The following is a 15,279-nucleotide window of genomic DNA, read 5'->3' as shown; positions in this document are numbered from 1 at the left end:
GGTAGTAAAAAAGAGAAAAAAAACCTATATACAACATTACCAAGATAAGTGGGAACAGGATGAGCGGTTTAGGAACTGGCTTACAAAAAGTAAGAAAGGGTCTACTTCTATCTTATGCAGTGGAGCATAATATTTCTTTTAATGCATTAGATCATCTAGCAAAGCTAAATCGCGAAATATATCCGGAATCCGATATTGCAAAAAAATTTACATGCGGAAGAACTAAAGCAACTCGAATAGTTAATAACGTCACCGGAAAATACTGTTTTGAGAAGTTATTAGATATTTTAAGAAAAACTAAATTTTCGCTTATATTGGACGAATCTACGGATCAGGGGGATATTAAACACCTGGTTATGGTAGTCAGGCTGTTTGATAGAGAAAAAAAGAATGTGGTTGATCACTTTTTGGGCTTAGTAGCAAGTGCCGCTAGCAACTGCTGATGCCCTATATGCCGCTGTATCGAGTTTCTTTATAGAAAATAATATTCCATAGGACAATATGATTGGTTTTGCGGCAGATGGGGCAAGTGTTATGATGGGTTCGCGCCATTCTCTATCTATATTATTTAAAGTTGAGATCCCAAACCTATTTATAATGAGGTGTATTTGTCACTCATTTGCATTGTGTGTAAAATATGCATGTGAGAAACTGCCCTCCTTTATTGAAAATACCGCTAGAGATATATATTCATTTTTAAAAAATAGTTTTAAAAGACAGGCTGATTTAACGACTTACGAAATATTTGGAAATTAAACCCCATAAAATCTTACACCTCCGCCAAACCAGATGGCTATCTCTTCTTGCTGTCGTAAAAAGACTTATAGAGCAATATAATGCGCTGGTGTTATATTTTACTAATGCACATTTACTTGACAAAATACAAAATGCTGAACAAATTTTAAATAACTTACGAAACCCTTCTTTTTTAATGTATTTAGAATTTTTAGATTTTAGCTTACCACTTTTCAATAGCTTAAATTTAGAGATGCAATCGGAAAATATTAAAATACCTTTTCTATACCAAAGAGTTTGTACCATTTTAAAGACAATATTAGGTTGTTATTTAAAAAGTGAATATATTAATTCAACAGATATCGAAAACATAGATTGTAAAAATCCCCGTAATTTTATGGAAATAGAAGATTTATACCTTGGGGCGATAGTCACTGCTAAAATCCAAAATAATTTACATAAAATGGAGGCTGGTGAGTTATTGAATTTTAGGAAACACTGTTTGGCTTTTCTTATTGAAGGATGTGAGCAAATTTTAAAAAGATTTAATTTTAAAGATCAGCCTCAAAAAAAAATAATAAAACAATTAAATTTGCTTGATCCTAAATCAGTGGTTGATAAAAAATATAATTCTATTGCTCTATTGGGAATGCTGTTTCCTAATTTAGTCAAACAAGACACAATAAATGACTTAGATCGAGAGTGGCGTGAGCTACAAAATGTAGAATTGCATACACTTGAGAATGAAAGTTTGGTAGATTTTTGGATAGCAGTTAGCAAATTTAAAGGCGGAGATAATAATCCCATATTTCCCAATTTATGCAATTTTGTGTTCAGTCTACTTTGTTTGCCGCATTCTAGTGCTACAGTAGAACGGATTTTTTTCGGAAATTAATTTAAATAAATCAAAAATACGTAACCGCCTATCAACAAAAACATTAACGGGCATAATGCATTCTAAAAATTTAACAAAAAATACTTCTTGTTTTGAATTTGTAATTCCGAAAAAAATGGTCGCAATGCTAAATGACCAAATTTATAACGATTAAAGAAATAAACAATTAAACATTATTTTTGTATAATTAAATATTAATTAATTAATTTTTTTAAAGTATATATTTTTTTTGCTGAGAAGACATTTAATTTTTAATTGAAAAACACATTTAAGTATTAGCTTAAGTATTAGTTTATTAGTTTTTAAGCTGTATTATATGTATTAGCAGTTTTTATTCTTACATCTGTATTTTAAAATAAGTATATACCTAATTAAAGGATTAGTAAAAAACAATTGTTTTAATTTGTCAATATATAGCCAATTTTATATCTAGGGAATTTTTTCAGATTCTTCTAGGGAAATAAAAATTTTGGACCTCGCAACACTGTTTGACGCGGTCTTGAGTTATTTCTCAATTAACATAATAATACATGACATCTTGTCAAGTTCAATTATTATCTGTTATTCGAATAAATTTGCCGTAGTTTTTAAAAGAATTTCAATGTTTACTAATATGTGAAATGTTTGCTCACTGTATTTCTGAAAAACTGATTTAAGTAATAAAACACAATGTAAATTATTTTTCCGTGATTAAAAATTAAAATTTTCAATGCATTTATGACACCTTATTTTAAAATTTAAAAAAATGATTTTTTCTATGAGCATAAAACAAAAAGCGGCAAATGCGGTTCTCGGAATATTATTTTCTATCAAAATCCGTAATAATATACCAATTGTCCCATTTAAAATACAAAAGTTAGTGTTACTTCCTGTTAAACCGGAAGTAACAAAAAATAATAGAATAAGTCGAAAGATACTCTTATGACTATGTATTCTTAAAAATCAAATTGTAAAATCAAATTAAATTTAGAGGTAAAAGAATGATCTCTAAGAAATACAGTGAAACTGCTAATTTATACAGGGTGTTTCGGGAGGAAAGGGAAATATTTTGGGAACATGTTCATAAGGTCAAAATAAGGAAATAATAATAATAATGATAATAATAATAAAGACTTTATTTTAACAATTTAAGTTAGATTTACAAATAATTATATCCTAAACATAATTGTACTATTATGAAAAGAGGCGAAGTCCAGATGAAAACCTATACATATAGGTTTATCTACCCTCCTCTACTTAACCTTAGATATCCATAATACCCTAATTCAAGAGAAAAATCTTACAAAACATAACTAAATATATATTATCAATTATCAATAAGGCATTCATTTTAAAATAGCACATAAAAAGGAGGCAGATTTGAAAAGTTTGAAGAAAAAAAGTTTTATTATAGGCATATTTTTTTTTACTCAACTCTTCTGCTGGACATAATAATTAAAGATTTTGTGTTTAAAGATTCGGGGTTCCAAAATCTTGAAACAACCGGGAACAGAGTTGAGAAGCTTTGAAATATTATAGGAAAAACGCCGTTCATAAATAGATGTTCCATGTAGAGGAGCTGTTATCAAACCTTTAAATCTAATATTTATATTATGTATATGCTATCTATAGATAATTTTATTGTAAAGATATATAGGTGTCTTATAAAATAATAACCTATTATAAAAAGATGCACAGTGCACTGTACGCCTGGCTTCCATTCTAAGCCAGTTTGTTTCAGAGAGTTTATAGGAAAATCTTTAATATTTATGGATTCCATAGATATACCGCAAACAGGAATTTTGAACTCCTTGTATACGTTTTTTTTGAATTTGTGTCAAGCAGTTTCCATAAACGACATCTCCATAGTCAAACACAGATAGAACGAGAGCGTTACATAAAATTGTTTTTAATCTTTGCGATCGAATGTGTCGATTGCTGTATAATAATTTAAGTCTAAGATAAGCTTTCTTGATACAATGAGATACGTGGTGGTCTAATCGCATTTGACTGTCAAAAGTAAGACCAAGATTTTTTATATTTTCCTTTATTTCTAAAGAGACGTTACCTACCCTAACATTAATTTGATTTTTATTAATTTGCACATTTTTAGGACAAAATATTGACAAACAACACTTGCTTGGATTTAGATAAAGAGAATGCTGTAGGGAAATAGATTTTAAGTTTTCTAATTCTGTATTAATACATTGAAGCGACCAGCTTGCTCTATAAAAAACGACTTGCGTATCATCTGCGTAGTAGTGAACTTTACATGTTTTTATTATTTTATTAACAGTTTCGTGTTTGTGACCCAATATCTTCAATATTGAGGGTTGTTGGGTGGGGTCAGAAATAAAACAGAAACCTGTTTACTTAAATGTCGACGTTTCGACTTATATTAAATCATCCTCAGGACACTGAAATGGATTTAAGTAATCACAGAGATGAAACAAAGTAATTTCAAGTCCATAAAAAACACTATCAAAATAAATGTTTTTTACGTGTACAAAAATTAAAACAAAAAAAACAAAAACCATGACACAATTAAAATTACTTTCAGGTACAATCCGTTAAAAAAAAATTATTTTTAATATTATAATATAAAATATATTTTTTTTATTAGAAAATAGTGTCGTGGTTTTTGTTTTTTTTTTGTTGTTTTCATTTTTGTACACGTAAAAAAACATTTATTTTAATAGTGTTTTTTATATACTTTGTTTCATCTCTGTGATTACTTAAATCCATTTCAGTGTCCTGAGGATGACTTAATATAAGTCGTAACGTCGACATTTAAGTAAACAGGTTTCTGTTTTATTTCTGACCCCACCCAACAACCGTCCGCAATATATTTTATTAACATTTGATGTATAACAGGGTGTCCAAGATAAGAATCCTAAGCATGGGGATCTCGGTACCTGTTGGAGATACAGCTTCGGTTAAATTAGGAAAAAGTTGTGAACTTTGAAGCGTATTTACATGCCGTTGAGAAACTTCAAAAATGTCCATGGCCTGCTGAGATATTTGGAAAAAACGGAAATTTGCCAATATCGATTTTATTTTTTCCTGGCTTTATTTTAAAAGATATCAAAAAAATTATTGACACTTTCTCATTGACACTTTTGAAGTAGGACGTGATGGCGCTTTTAAATTTTATATCCGACGTTTCGTTTCCGAGAAACCACCATCAACTTTATTTTTTTATATGGCGCGAAAAGAAAGTACACACTGTATCTGATTCCATTTTTTATTACAAATTCAACGATGTATCACATGTCACATTTTTTTTGTTAGTTAAAAGGAAAAATACAATTTTTCTTTTTTTTTTAAACATATTATTAAGTAGGCTTTGGAAACAAATGCTTTGACACTTTGACGTAAATACCTTTTACCCTGTCACATATTTTTTATTAAATGTTAATTGCCGTTGTTGTTACCGTGATTGTCGAGGTGTTGTTTGTTGAGTAATTATTGTTATTATTATTTACTGTTGTCGTTATTATTGCTAAAATTGTGTTAATTAGCTAAAATTATCTTCAAATATGCCTGGTGGTCATTATAGTCATGAAGAGAAGTTTGACATGCTGCCGTGCTACATTTTGTGCTACAAAAATACTGTAAATACAGCAGCAATTTATCTTAATAAATTTCCAGATAGAAAGCAACCATGTAAATCCATTTTCTTAGAGTTAGCTCGAAATTTAAAAGAATATGGTTCGTTTAAAAAGCCTGTTTTATCTCGAAAAAAGGAATCTCTTGAAGAAACTCAAAATAATGTTTTACAAGCAGTTATTGAAAACCCCGAGATATCAACCAGGCAAATTGAAAAAATGTAGGAGTGGCCAAATCTACAGCTCAGTTTATTTTACGTAAAAACAGATATCATCCCTACAAATTTAGAATTTGCCAAGGACTTAAACCTGGGGATTTCGAACGACGTCGGCATTTTTGTGAGTGGTATACACGTGCCTGTGAAGAGGATTTTAATTTTCCATCAGAAATAATATGGTCCGACGAAAATATGGTCACTAATAATGGTATCTTTAACCCCCGCAATAGTCATTACTGGGTCCAACAAAATCCGCGTGTTAAGAAAATATCTAGACATCAACAACGTTTTGGGTTTAATATGTGGTGTGGAATTTTAGGAACCAAAATACTAGGTCCATTTATTTACCATTATTCATTAACAGCAGAACGATATCTTAATTTATTGCAAAATGATTTAGAAGACTGCTTAGATGTTACCTCTGGCACAAGTCAATAGCTGTTGGTTTCAACAAGACGGGGCTCCTGCACATAATTCTGGGCAAGTTCGACAGTACCTTTCGCAGCGTTTTCCTGAAAAGTGGATTGGAACCTCCAGTGAAGTGTCTTGGCCAGCGCGATCTCCGGACTTAACCCCTTTGGACTTCTTCCTTTGGGGATTTATTAAAAACCGAGTCTATCAACATTCTTTTGGAACTGAGCAGGAGTTACGAGAATGTGTGACGGCCGCTTTTCAAAGTATTACGCCAGAGATATTGCGTGATGTTTTAACACCTGTTTTAAATTAAATTTATAAAATGCGTTAATTTATTTGCTTTTTTCGTTATTTTTAAAATGTATTCATTATTTGTTGCATATCGTTAGAAAAATCATAAAACATTTGTCTATTACTGGTTACATTTTTTTATTTATAAGTAGTACAATGTACAATGCAAATCAATGCTTCATTTAGCTTTATCACTCTCTAAATAGATATTAAGAAAAATGTGACAGACTCGGTAACAGGTATTTACATACGTCAGAGCATTTGTTTCCAAAGCCTACTTAATAATATGTTTAAAAAAAAAAAAAAATGGTATTTTTTCTTTTAACTAACAAAAAAAATGTGACATGTGATACATCGTTGAATTTGTAATAAAAAATGGAATCAGATACAGGGTGTACTTTCTTTTCGCGCCATATAAAAAAATAAAGTTGATGGTGGTTTCTCGGAAACGAAACGTCGGATATAAAATTTAAAAGCGCCATCACGTCCTACTTCAAAAGTGTCAATGAGAAAGTGTCAATAGTTTTTTGATATCTTTTTAAATAAAGCCAGGAAAAAATAAAATCGATATTGGCAAATTTCCGCTTTTTCCAAATATCTCAGCAGGCCATGGGAATTTTTGAAGTTTCTCAACGGCATGTAAATACGCTTCAAAGTGCACAACTTTTTCCTAATTTAACCGAAGCTGTATCTCCAACAGGTACCGAGATCCCCATGCTTAGGATCCTTATCTTGGACACCCTGTATATGGCATATAATAATGGATTTATAATGATGATAAATTATTGAATTATTAAAAAATAAGATAATTTAACCATATGTTTTAATCCAATTCTCAACCGTTTCGGAAATAATCGGTTCTGAAGTTTTTTTGTAAGATTTTAGTTTAAAAACAACACAAACAAAATTCTAAATACTAAAACAAGTAAAAAAACAAAATTCCACTAATTTAAAATATTTTGGAAAATACCCCCACGAACTTCAAGTCAAGCTGCAGCATATTTGTTAAGCTCTCGTGTTGCACGTTTAATTGCTTGGGGAATGTTTTTAATAATATTTGAAGCATTTAAAAATTGATTGTGGAGTCCTTCTATGGTTTCTACTGGTATTTCGTACACTAGAGCTTTCATCCACCCCCAGAGGCAGTAATCCAGTGGATTTAAGTCTGTCTGGTGACCTTGGTGGCCAAACTTGAGGTGCCCCTCTGCCAATTTAACGATCAGAAAAACGATTGTCTAAGAAATTACGCACTCGGCGACTAAAATGAGGCGGGGCCCTATCGTGGTGAAAATACATTCGATTTCGAACAATTGGCGGAACATCATCTAATATGTGTATTAAATGGTCTTCCGAAAACCGTAAATACCCTTCTCCAGTAAGACGCTCATCTAATACAAAAGGACCAAACAACTGGTCGTTCAGCATTCGACACCACACGTTAACACTGAATCGATGTTGAAAGTTTCGTTCAAACGTGGCATGAGAATTTTCATCTGACCACCGATGTTCATTGTGTCGTTTATTAATTCCATCTCGGGTAAAATGCACTTCATCGCTAAACAAAATATATTTATGTGGGCCTCGATTTTGTTGGATCCATTCGCAAAATTGAACCCCTAAGCCATAATCACCCTCTGAAAGATGTTGATCCGGTTGAATATGAAAAGGCTTTAAACCGTTTTTCCCAAGTGTCTTCCAAACGTCTTTCCAAAGTTCTTTTGTAATCCGCATCGTAATATTCGGGTTCTCTTGAGCCACATCTAGAACTTTATTAATTTTCCACATTTATTCTCGCCTCTTGTTCAGAATTAATTGCTTGAAAACATTCCTGTTTCCTGAGCATTTGCAAAAACTGTCTGAAAAACTTATCGATTAGGAATTCTTGGATTTGGAAAACAACGTCGGTATTCATCAACAGCACGTAATGCGCTACCATTACAGAAACCATACACGAATATCATGTCAGCATACTCCTTATGGGTGAATGTGTGAGGCATTACGTAATGGAAACTTTGCTCTTTTCAAATTAAAACGCTCAGAATCAATCAAACGGACAAACATGCTTGTCAATGATGAAATACCTGCAACGTGAGTTAGAAATACAGACGTAATTATTACAAAAATTTACAAAAAAAACTTTATAGCCGATTATTTCAGAAACGGTTAAGAATCGGATTAAAACAAATGGGTTAATTTATCTTATTTTGACCTTCTGAATATGTTCCCAAAATATTTCCCTTTCCTCCCGAAACACCCTGTATTTCATACTATATTATTTTTGTTTACTTATGTTTGGCCCATTATTTTTACACTTTTGAAAATCGGTGAGAATTTGGTTCATACTTATAGAAAAAAATAGCTACCTGCAAAAAAGTCTTTACAAAAACATTTCTATTTTTGACAAAATGCATTTTTTTCTTTTTTCATCATTATTTTTTAATAATTCTGAAAAAACAGAGACACTTACATGAATATCATACTGTGGACAACATAGCGTGATTCACTCGTATCCGGAAAATTTCGAGGCAAGTTCTAGAAAATATTTTTGACTTTTCCACCAATTCTTTTTAAGTTTGAAGTCCTTTAATTATTGTCTTTATAAATATGAACGTTTTATATATTAAAAATTAAAAAATTAATTATTTGAATTCGCTTGAGTGGCAGCTCATGGTCAATTTCACAATTTAGAGGTGTGACAGGAATTTATTGATTAAAAATAAGCACGTATATTCTAGAGAAAATAAAAGTGGTGAATAACCTAAATAGTCTTATAATTTAGTTCAATCCTTTCATTAACATTTGCAAAATGGTTAATTACTTCTTCATTGTAATTTTTAATATTATTTATAAAGTCCTTTTCAATACTTAACATTGCCAACGCAGAAAGCCTTTCTTGCCCCATCGTGTTGCGTAAAAATGCCTTTATTTTTTTTAATGTAGAAAAGCATCTTTCGCTTTCTACAGTTGTCATCGGTAACGTACACAAAATTGTCAACAAATGCACTGTTTCCGAAAATGCTCCACCAAGTCCATTATTAATGAAAAACTGAAGTAAGCCTACTGACCCAGAATTTCCGCGACAATCATCCCGGTCATAAATTACTTTAAGTTCAATTTTAAGTTTTTTATCGTTTAGGTACGAAAAATGTATTTTAACTAATTTTAAAATGTTTTCCGGAAAAACCTTTTTATACTGTTCAAAGTTATCAACACAAAAAAGTTGGTCGATTATAAGATGGTCGCTAAATGCAAAACGATGATTAATTTCCGAGGTTATGATATCACACACATTCAAGGCGATCCTTCGCTTGGCGTCTTCATCTCTTCTCACTCTTTTTGTACTTGTATGCGAAATTTCATCTTCAGATAATTCATTTAAGATCTGCCCTCGAATATTTTTAATCGAATTTTTGAAAGAGTTGATATTAGTCTTAACAGATGGCACGTCAATGCCTGGTTTCTGATACTGATTTAAGAAAATTTCAGAATGTGACATTATTAAATGAAAAAAGTTTAACCAATATAAAAAGTCATCGTTATTAAGAATTGCTTGCAACCCTATTGCCTGATTAACACTGGGAGCATCAAAATCGTCGATACTACTACTTATTTTTTCTAAACACCTGATTATATCGGGTTGATACACATATATTGTCTCCACACAACGAGAACTAAAACACCACCTATGTGATATAGCTTTAGATAAACGGAGCTTTACACATTCATCCAGTACAGCGGTACGTTTTGGATATTGACCAAAAAATGCTGAGAATGCTTGTAAATTTGTGAAGAAGAGTTTAACACTTGAATTCTGACTAGCTGCTTTTTGCAATATTAAATTCAATTCATGTGCGTAGCAATGTATGAAATTTGCATAAGAATAATATTCTCTAATTCTTCTTGGCACTCCCGCCCAACGTCCGCTTATGGAAGATGCACTATCATAACTTTGTGCAATAAATTTTTTTGGGGTCTTATTTATTTCTAAAATCTCTAATTCATTTAAAATGACTTTCGTTAAGTGTTCGGCTGTAGTGCCGGAAGGAGTTGTAAATGTTAAAAATCGCTCATAAACTATACCAGACAAAATATATCGAATAATAAACACCATTTGTGTCTTATTCGAGCTGTCCTTAATTTCGTCTATTTGCACTGCTATAAACTTAGCTGATTCAATTTCTAATTTAAAATTTTGTTGCGCTACTGTTAACATAGATTGAAGTAAATCATTTTGGATTGTTTTTAAGACGCCTTTAAAAAATGTTTCCTTTTCCAAAAATTCTTTAAATATTGGGTCTAGTTCGGAAACAAAGTCTATAAGTCCATAAAATACTCCTGGATTTTGATTTGTTTCACTTTCATCGTATCCTTTTAAGACTAATTCAAATGCCCCACAACATTTTACACGGTCTATTATTTTATTTAAGATGTTTCTGTTTTTTGATACACCTTCATTGAATTCTCTTACCGATTTTCGATAAGATGTATTTAATTGCAGTCGAATATCTACTGTACCCATAGTAGCAAAATTCATCGAACTTTTAATGTGTTCCGCAGATAACGAGTGTTTCTTTATTTTCTCTTTCAAATGTTTTAAATCGGTTACGCCATTCTTACACCATGAAGGGTCATTTGAAAACATCAGGCACACAAAACAATATAAAGCATTTGTCACTTGGCAGCCACATATCCAGTCACTTAATTCATACATATTTTCGCGAAAATATCGATTTATTTCTTTGTCTCTGTCTTTACTAGTCTGTCGAATCTTAAGCTCTGGCAACGGGCGGCCCTTGACCTTGAACTCAAATATTTTGTCAAACGTTAGCTCATTGGCGGTCTTTAAAGTCTTAATCTGCTCAACCACTGTGGCTGTCATTTTTTTTTGCTAATATTAATTTACAACATAAAAACAAAACAGCAACAACCTACTATGCACAAAATACTGATGACAAACAAAAATGCCAAAATACACAAAATTAACCTCGCCACGGCGCGGAGGCTGTCGACCCAAATCTTACGGTTAAACTCATAACTCGCTTTGAAAAGCCAAATCACCCAACGCAAATTAGATCGGGCAAACTCGGCTTCGTTTGAAACCATGCAGTCGTTTCACTCGTTTCTGCTGCCATTTCCCATTTGCCAGCCCGACACCATGCGAAGCGATCGAAGAAATAAGGACATCGCCGTTTCAAGTATCGGTCAACGAGCTTATAGACTTAGAGTAAAGAATAATAATTTAAATTAAAAGGTTCATCGAATACTAATGTTTCATCCAGAGGTAAGCGAATAAGGCACATTCTTTATAAAATTTCACATCGAATTTTATATTGAGTTTTTGGTCGAATTATGAAAAAAAATATTTATTTATTTACAGGATGTCTCCATTTCCAAAAAATAATAAAAATTTCCTAACCATAAGAAAAATATAAAAATTATAAATATTTATTTGGTGACCATATAGGGATACAACAGGCTACAACCCCAGAAAAGAAATCCACAACTTATCTTAACTAATTTAAATATACTATAAGACTAAATGGTTAAGTACTTAAGTAATTTAAATATAAAAGGCTCAAAAAAAGTAATTTTTAATGCTAAATTTCTACATTAGCCTCATAAAATTTTAAAGACAATATTTCGCTTTTAAGGTATTTTTAACTGTATTAGGTGACATATTAAAAACGTCTAATGAACGGCAGTACAAATTATAACTTTTTGTTATTCTACATAATAGAGAGTTCTGACCATAATCTGTTTTCCTGAATGGAATGAAAATAATTCGCTTGATCTGATGCTGACTTGAGGAATGTTAAATTTAAAAAGGAAGGAGTGTTCAGCTGACAATTCATTACTTTATATAAAAACGAACCATCAGTTATCAAACGTCTGTCGAAAAGGGAAATCACGCCAAAATGCTCTCGAATTGAATTGACATCTTGATATGATCTTTATTGTCGCTGTTAAACACTGTATTAAATTGCCTTATGTTGTGATATGCCAAATTCTGAAGCAAAGCAGAATATTGTTGTTCTATATTGTAGGGGTCTAAATAAAGATTGTTTGGCATTTAAAGCCACTTGGTAGATGAAAGGTTAAAATCACCGCACATTAATACTAAAGATTCATTAGGCAACCTTTGGTCTACCAAGTTTGAAGAAAACATAGCATAAGCCTCCTTGTTATTGGGAGGAAGATAAATACAACATACAAATAAAGTTCTGTTACCTTCTAGCTTGGCAGTAATCCAGACATCCTCAGCGTCACTATGAAACTGAGGCATTAAAAATGCATTAAATTTATTTTTTATCGCGATAAGCACCTCGCCTCCATAAAGTTTTTTACTGGCGGTAGATTCGGGATCCCTACGAAAAACTGCATATTCGCGTAGATCTATGAGTTCATAATAGAGGAATTGAGCCATGTTTCTGTGACACAGATAATATCCAAATTATTTGCCAAAACGTTCTGCCTAAAAGTATTTAATTTTGTTCGCAGCCCTTTGGCATTTTGATAAATTACGCTCAGAGCCATAGATAAAGAAGATAAGAAAAATAAACAAAGTTCTTTAATACGAATAATAGAGAAAAAAAATAAAAAAAGCACTTTACATTACTTCGATATCTTCAGTACTTGAGATGGAAGAAAACCTGGATTTTTCAGTTTTCCGCACCAGAATATTTCCATTTTGAACACAGATAAACTTATAGTTCCTCATCTTTGCTGCCTCACGAGTTTACTTCAACGGAAGTTTGGTTTCTGGCAATAAATGTTCATTGATGTAAAATTTATTAGCCAAGCTGGGAATTTTTAAATCCGTGGCTGAAATTCCGCCTGTTTCCTACTGCTTTTTGCAGCTTCCAAAAAACCATCCCTAATAATCTTAGACATAAACCTAACAACGATATTTTTAGGTTTTTCTTTAACCATGCTAGGCACTGTATTAATAATGTCAATCATATCTGATATGACCCTGATTTTAAGAAAATTTCCAATGCTTTTTACTACAGATTAAAGATTTTCATTCTTATTGTTAGGTATGTCATGAATTTCAATGTTATCACATGGTAATGATTGTGCCAAAGAATTAATTTTTTAATTTGGACTAGCAACATTCTGTTTCAGTTTACTGTTTTCCAAAACCAGAGTATCAGTCTTTTTAAAATAACCTTTCATGTCCCCGAGCTTCTCCTCGAAATCGGTAATTTTATTTGAACAAAATTCAACCGATTCCTTCAGTTGTTGTATTTCCCGCTGCATTGATTTGAGAACCAGTAGTACGCTGTTACTTCCTGCAGCATCGTCCGAGCCGAGTGACTTCGTATTTAGATCGTCGGTCTTCGTACTTAGACCTGTAGTGTGAGTCCGATGTCTTCGGCAGTCTGTACAAACCCATTGCGCGCCAGGTAAGTTCTCAATGACACTTAGTTGAGTTTTGGACACATCTGAGCACGTACTATTGGCATGATAATGCGATACACAATTTCCGTGACACTAAATACCTGGTGAAGATCATTATATCACTTTAAAATTTATTTTCACTAAATCCAAATATGACTTACTTAAAAATGCAGTAAAAAAATATGCAGTTTAAAAAATATACTACTGTCGCAAAATTGTCAATTATCTAGATCAATATACTGTTAAAAAAACACGAGCCAAGCTTACAGTGGCGGCCAGCAAATTAAAAACGATACAATTTTTAATATTTTATGCTAAAATCAAACGGTATATTTTCTATTTGCACATAAATGTTTTTATCACTTCATGTTAAGCTTGCACATGCATAAATATTTGGATTTGAAACAGGTTTGGAATCTGATATTTTAACAATTTAGAAATACCTTGGACAGCTAAATAAAAACGATTCATCTTTTGTTTTTTTTTATCAATTTTTGTCGAATATGAATGTGTAGCATTTATTTATCATTTAGTTGGTGTCTCACTTAAGTAATACAAGGTCAATATAAAACAAACGTTATGGGTAAAAAAAGAGTTGTGATCCTAAAAAAAGACAAGTAATTTTAAATTTGATTCAAGAAGGGCATTCATACAGTAAAGTTGCAGCAATGCTAAAATGTTCCAAATTTATGGTTCATAATGCTATTAAACATTATAAAACTCACGGCACGGTTAGAAATGTACCTAGGAAGAAAAGGCCTAGAATAACAACCGCAAGAGAGGATAAAATTATGGTACGTTTAGCAAAAAAGTCGCCCCATTTAACAGCAGTAGATATCAGACGTGAAATGTATGCACAAAACGATCCGAAGCCATCAGTAAGAACAATTCGCCGCCGACTTAATGAGTTTTAACTATTTGGAAGAGTTTCCCGAAAGAAGCCACTTGTCTCAAAGAAGAATCGTAAACTCCGATTGCAGTTCGCACGCGATCATTTGAGTTGGACCCTTACCCAATGGAAAAATATACTTTGGTCGGATGAAACAAAACTTAATCGCATCGGATCGGATGGTCGTACTTACGTACGAAGACCACCTGGTGAGGAATTAAATCCAAGATTCACAAAATTAACTGTTAAACATGGAGGTGGTTCAATCATGATGTGGGGCTGCATGTCATGGTATGGAGTTGGACCAATTTATAAAATAGATGGAATTATGGATCAGGAGAAATACAAATCTATATTAGAAAATGTGATGCTTCCATATGCAGAAGAAAAATTACCTATTACCTGGAAATTTCAACAGGATAATGACTCCAAGCATACAGCACGTTCAGTAAAAAGGTGGTTTGAACAAAACGTCGTTGATGTAATTGAATGGCCCTCGTGTAGTCCAGACCTCAACCCGATAGAGAATCTGTGGAATGATCTTAAAAGAATAATTCAGCCAAAGCAATTTAAAAACATGGACGAACTAGTGAAAGGTGTTCAAGAAGCTTGGTATTCCATCCCAATTACTCGCTGTCAAACTTTAATAGAATCTATGCAAAGAAGATGTCTAGGAATAAAAGAAGCTAAAGGATATCCTACCAAATACTGATTTTTTTTGGTGTAAAATTAAAATATTGAATTCGTTTTTAATTTGTTGTCCATTAATTTTGTAAACATTTTTTTTCCCTAGATTTTTGAATAGATTACTATTGATTTATGGTAGAATGTGTTTAATATGTCGAACCC

General features: G+C 32.1%; 1 protein-coding gene across 2 annotated transcripts in view; it reads right to left on the bottom strand.

Annotated features, from left to right (window-relative positions):
* Positions 1–15,279, bottom strand: part of LOC126748858 (synaptojanin-1) — an 87,003-nt gene that overhangs the window by 48,616 nt on the left and 23,108 nt on the right. The window contains exon 1 of one of the 2 annotated variants that reach the window (XM_050458368.1): positions 8,608–8,759. The exons of the other annotated variant lie outside the window; for it this stretch is intronic. Coding sequence (XP_050314325.1) covers positions 8,608–8,618 — 11 coding nt within the window. The 5' untranslated portion in view covers positions 8,619–8,759. Of the gene's footprint in view, positions 1–8,607; positions 8,760–15,279 lie in introns of those variants that run through there. 2 annotated transcript variants of the gene reach the window in all.

The sequence above is a fragment of the Anthonomus grandis genome, chromosome 22 (genome assembly GCF_022605725.1).
Source record: "Anthonomus grandis grandis chromosome 22, icAntGran1.3, whole genome shotgun sequence".
Lineage (NCBI taxonomy): Eukaryota > Metazoa > Arthropoda > Insecta > Coleoptera > Curculionidae > Anthonomus > Anthonomus grandis.
Note: the sequence above shows the minus strand (reverse complement) of the source record. Positions and strands in the feature narration are given on the sequence as shown.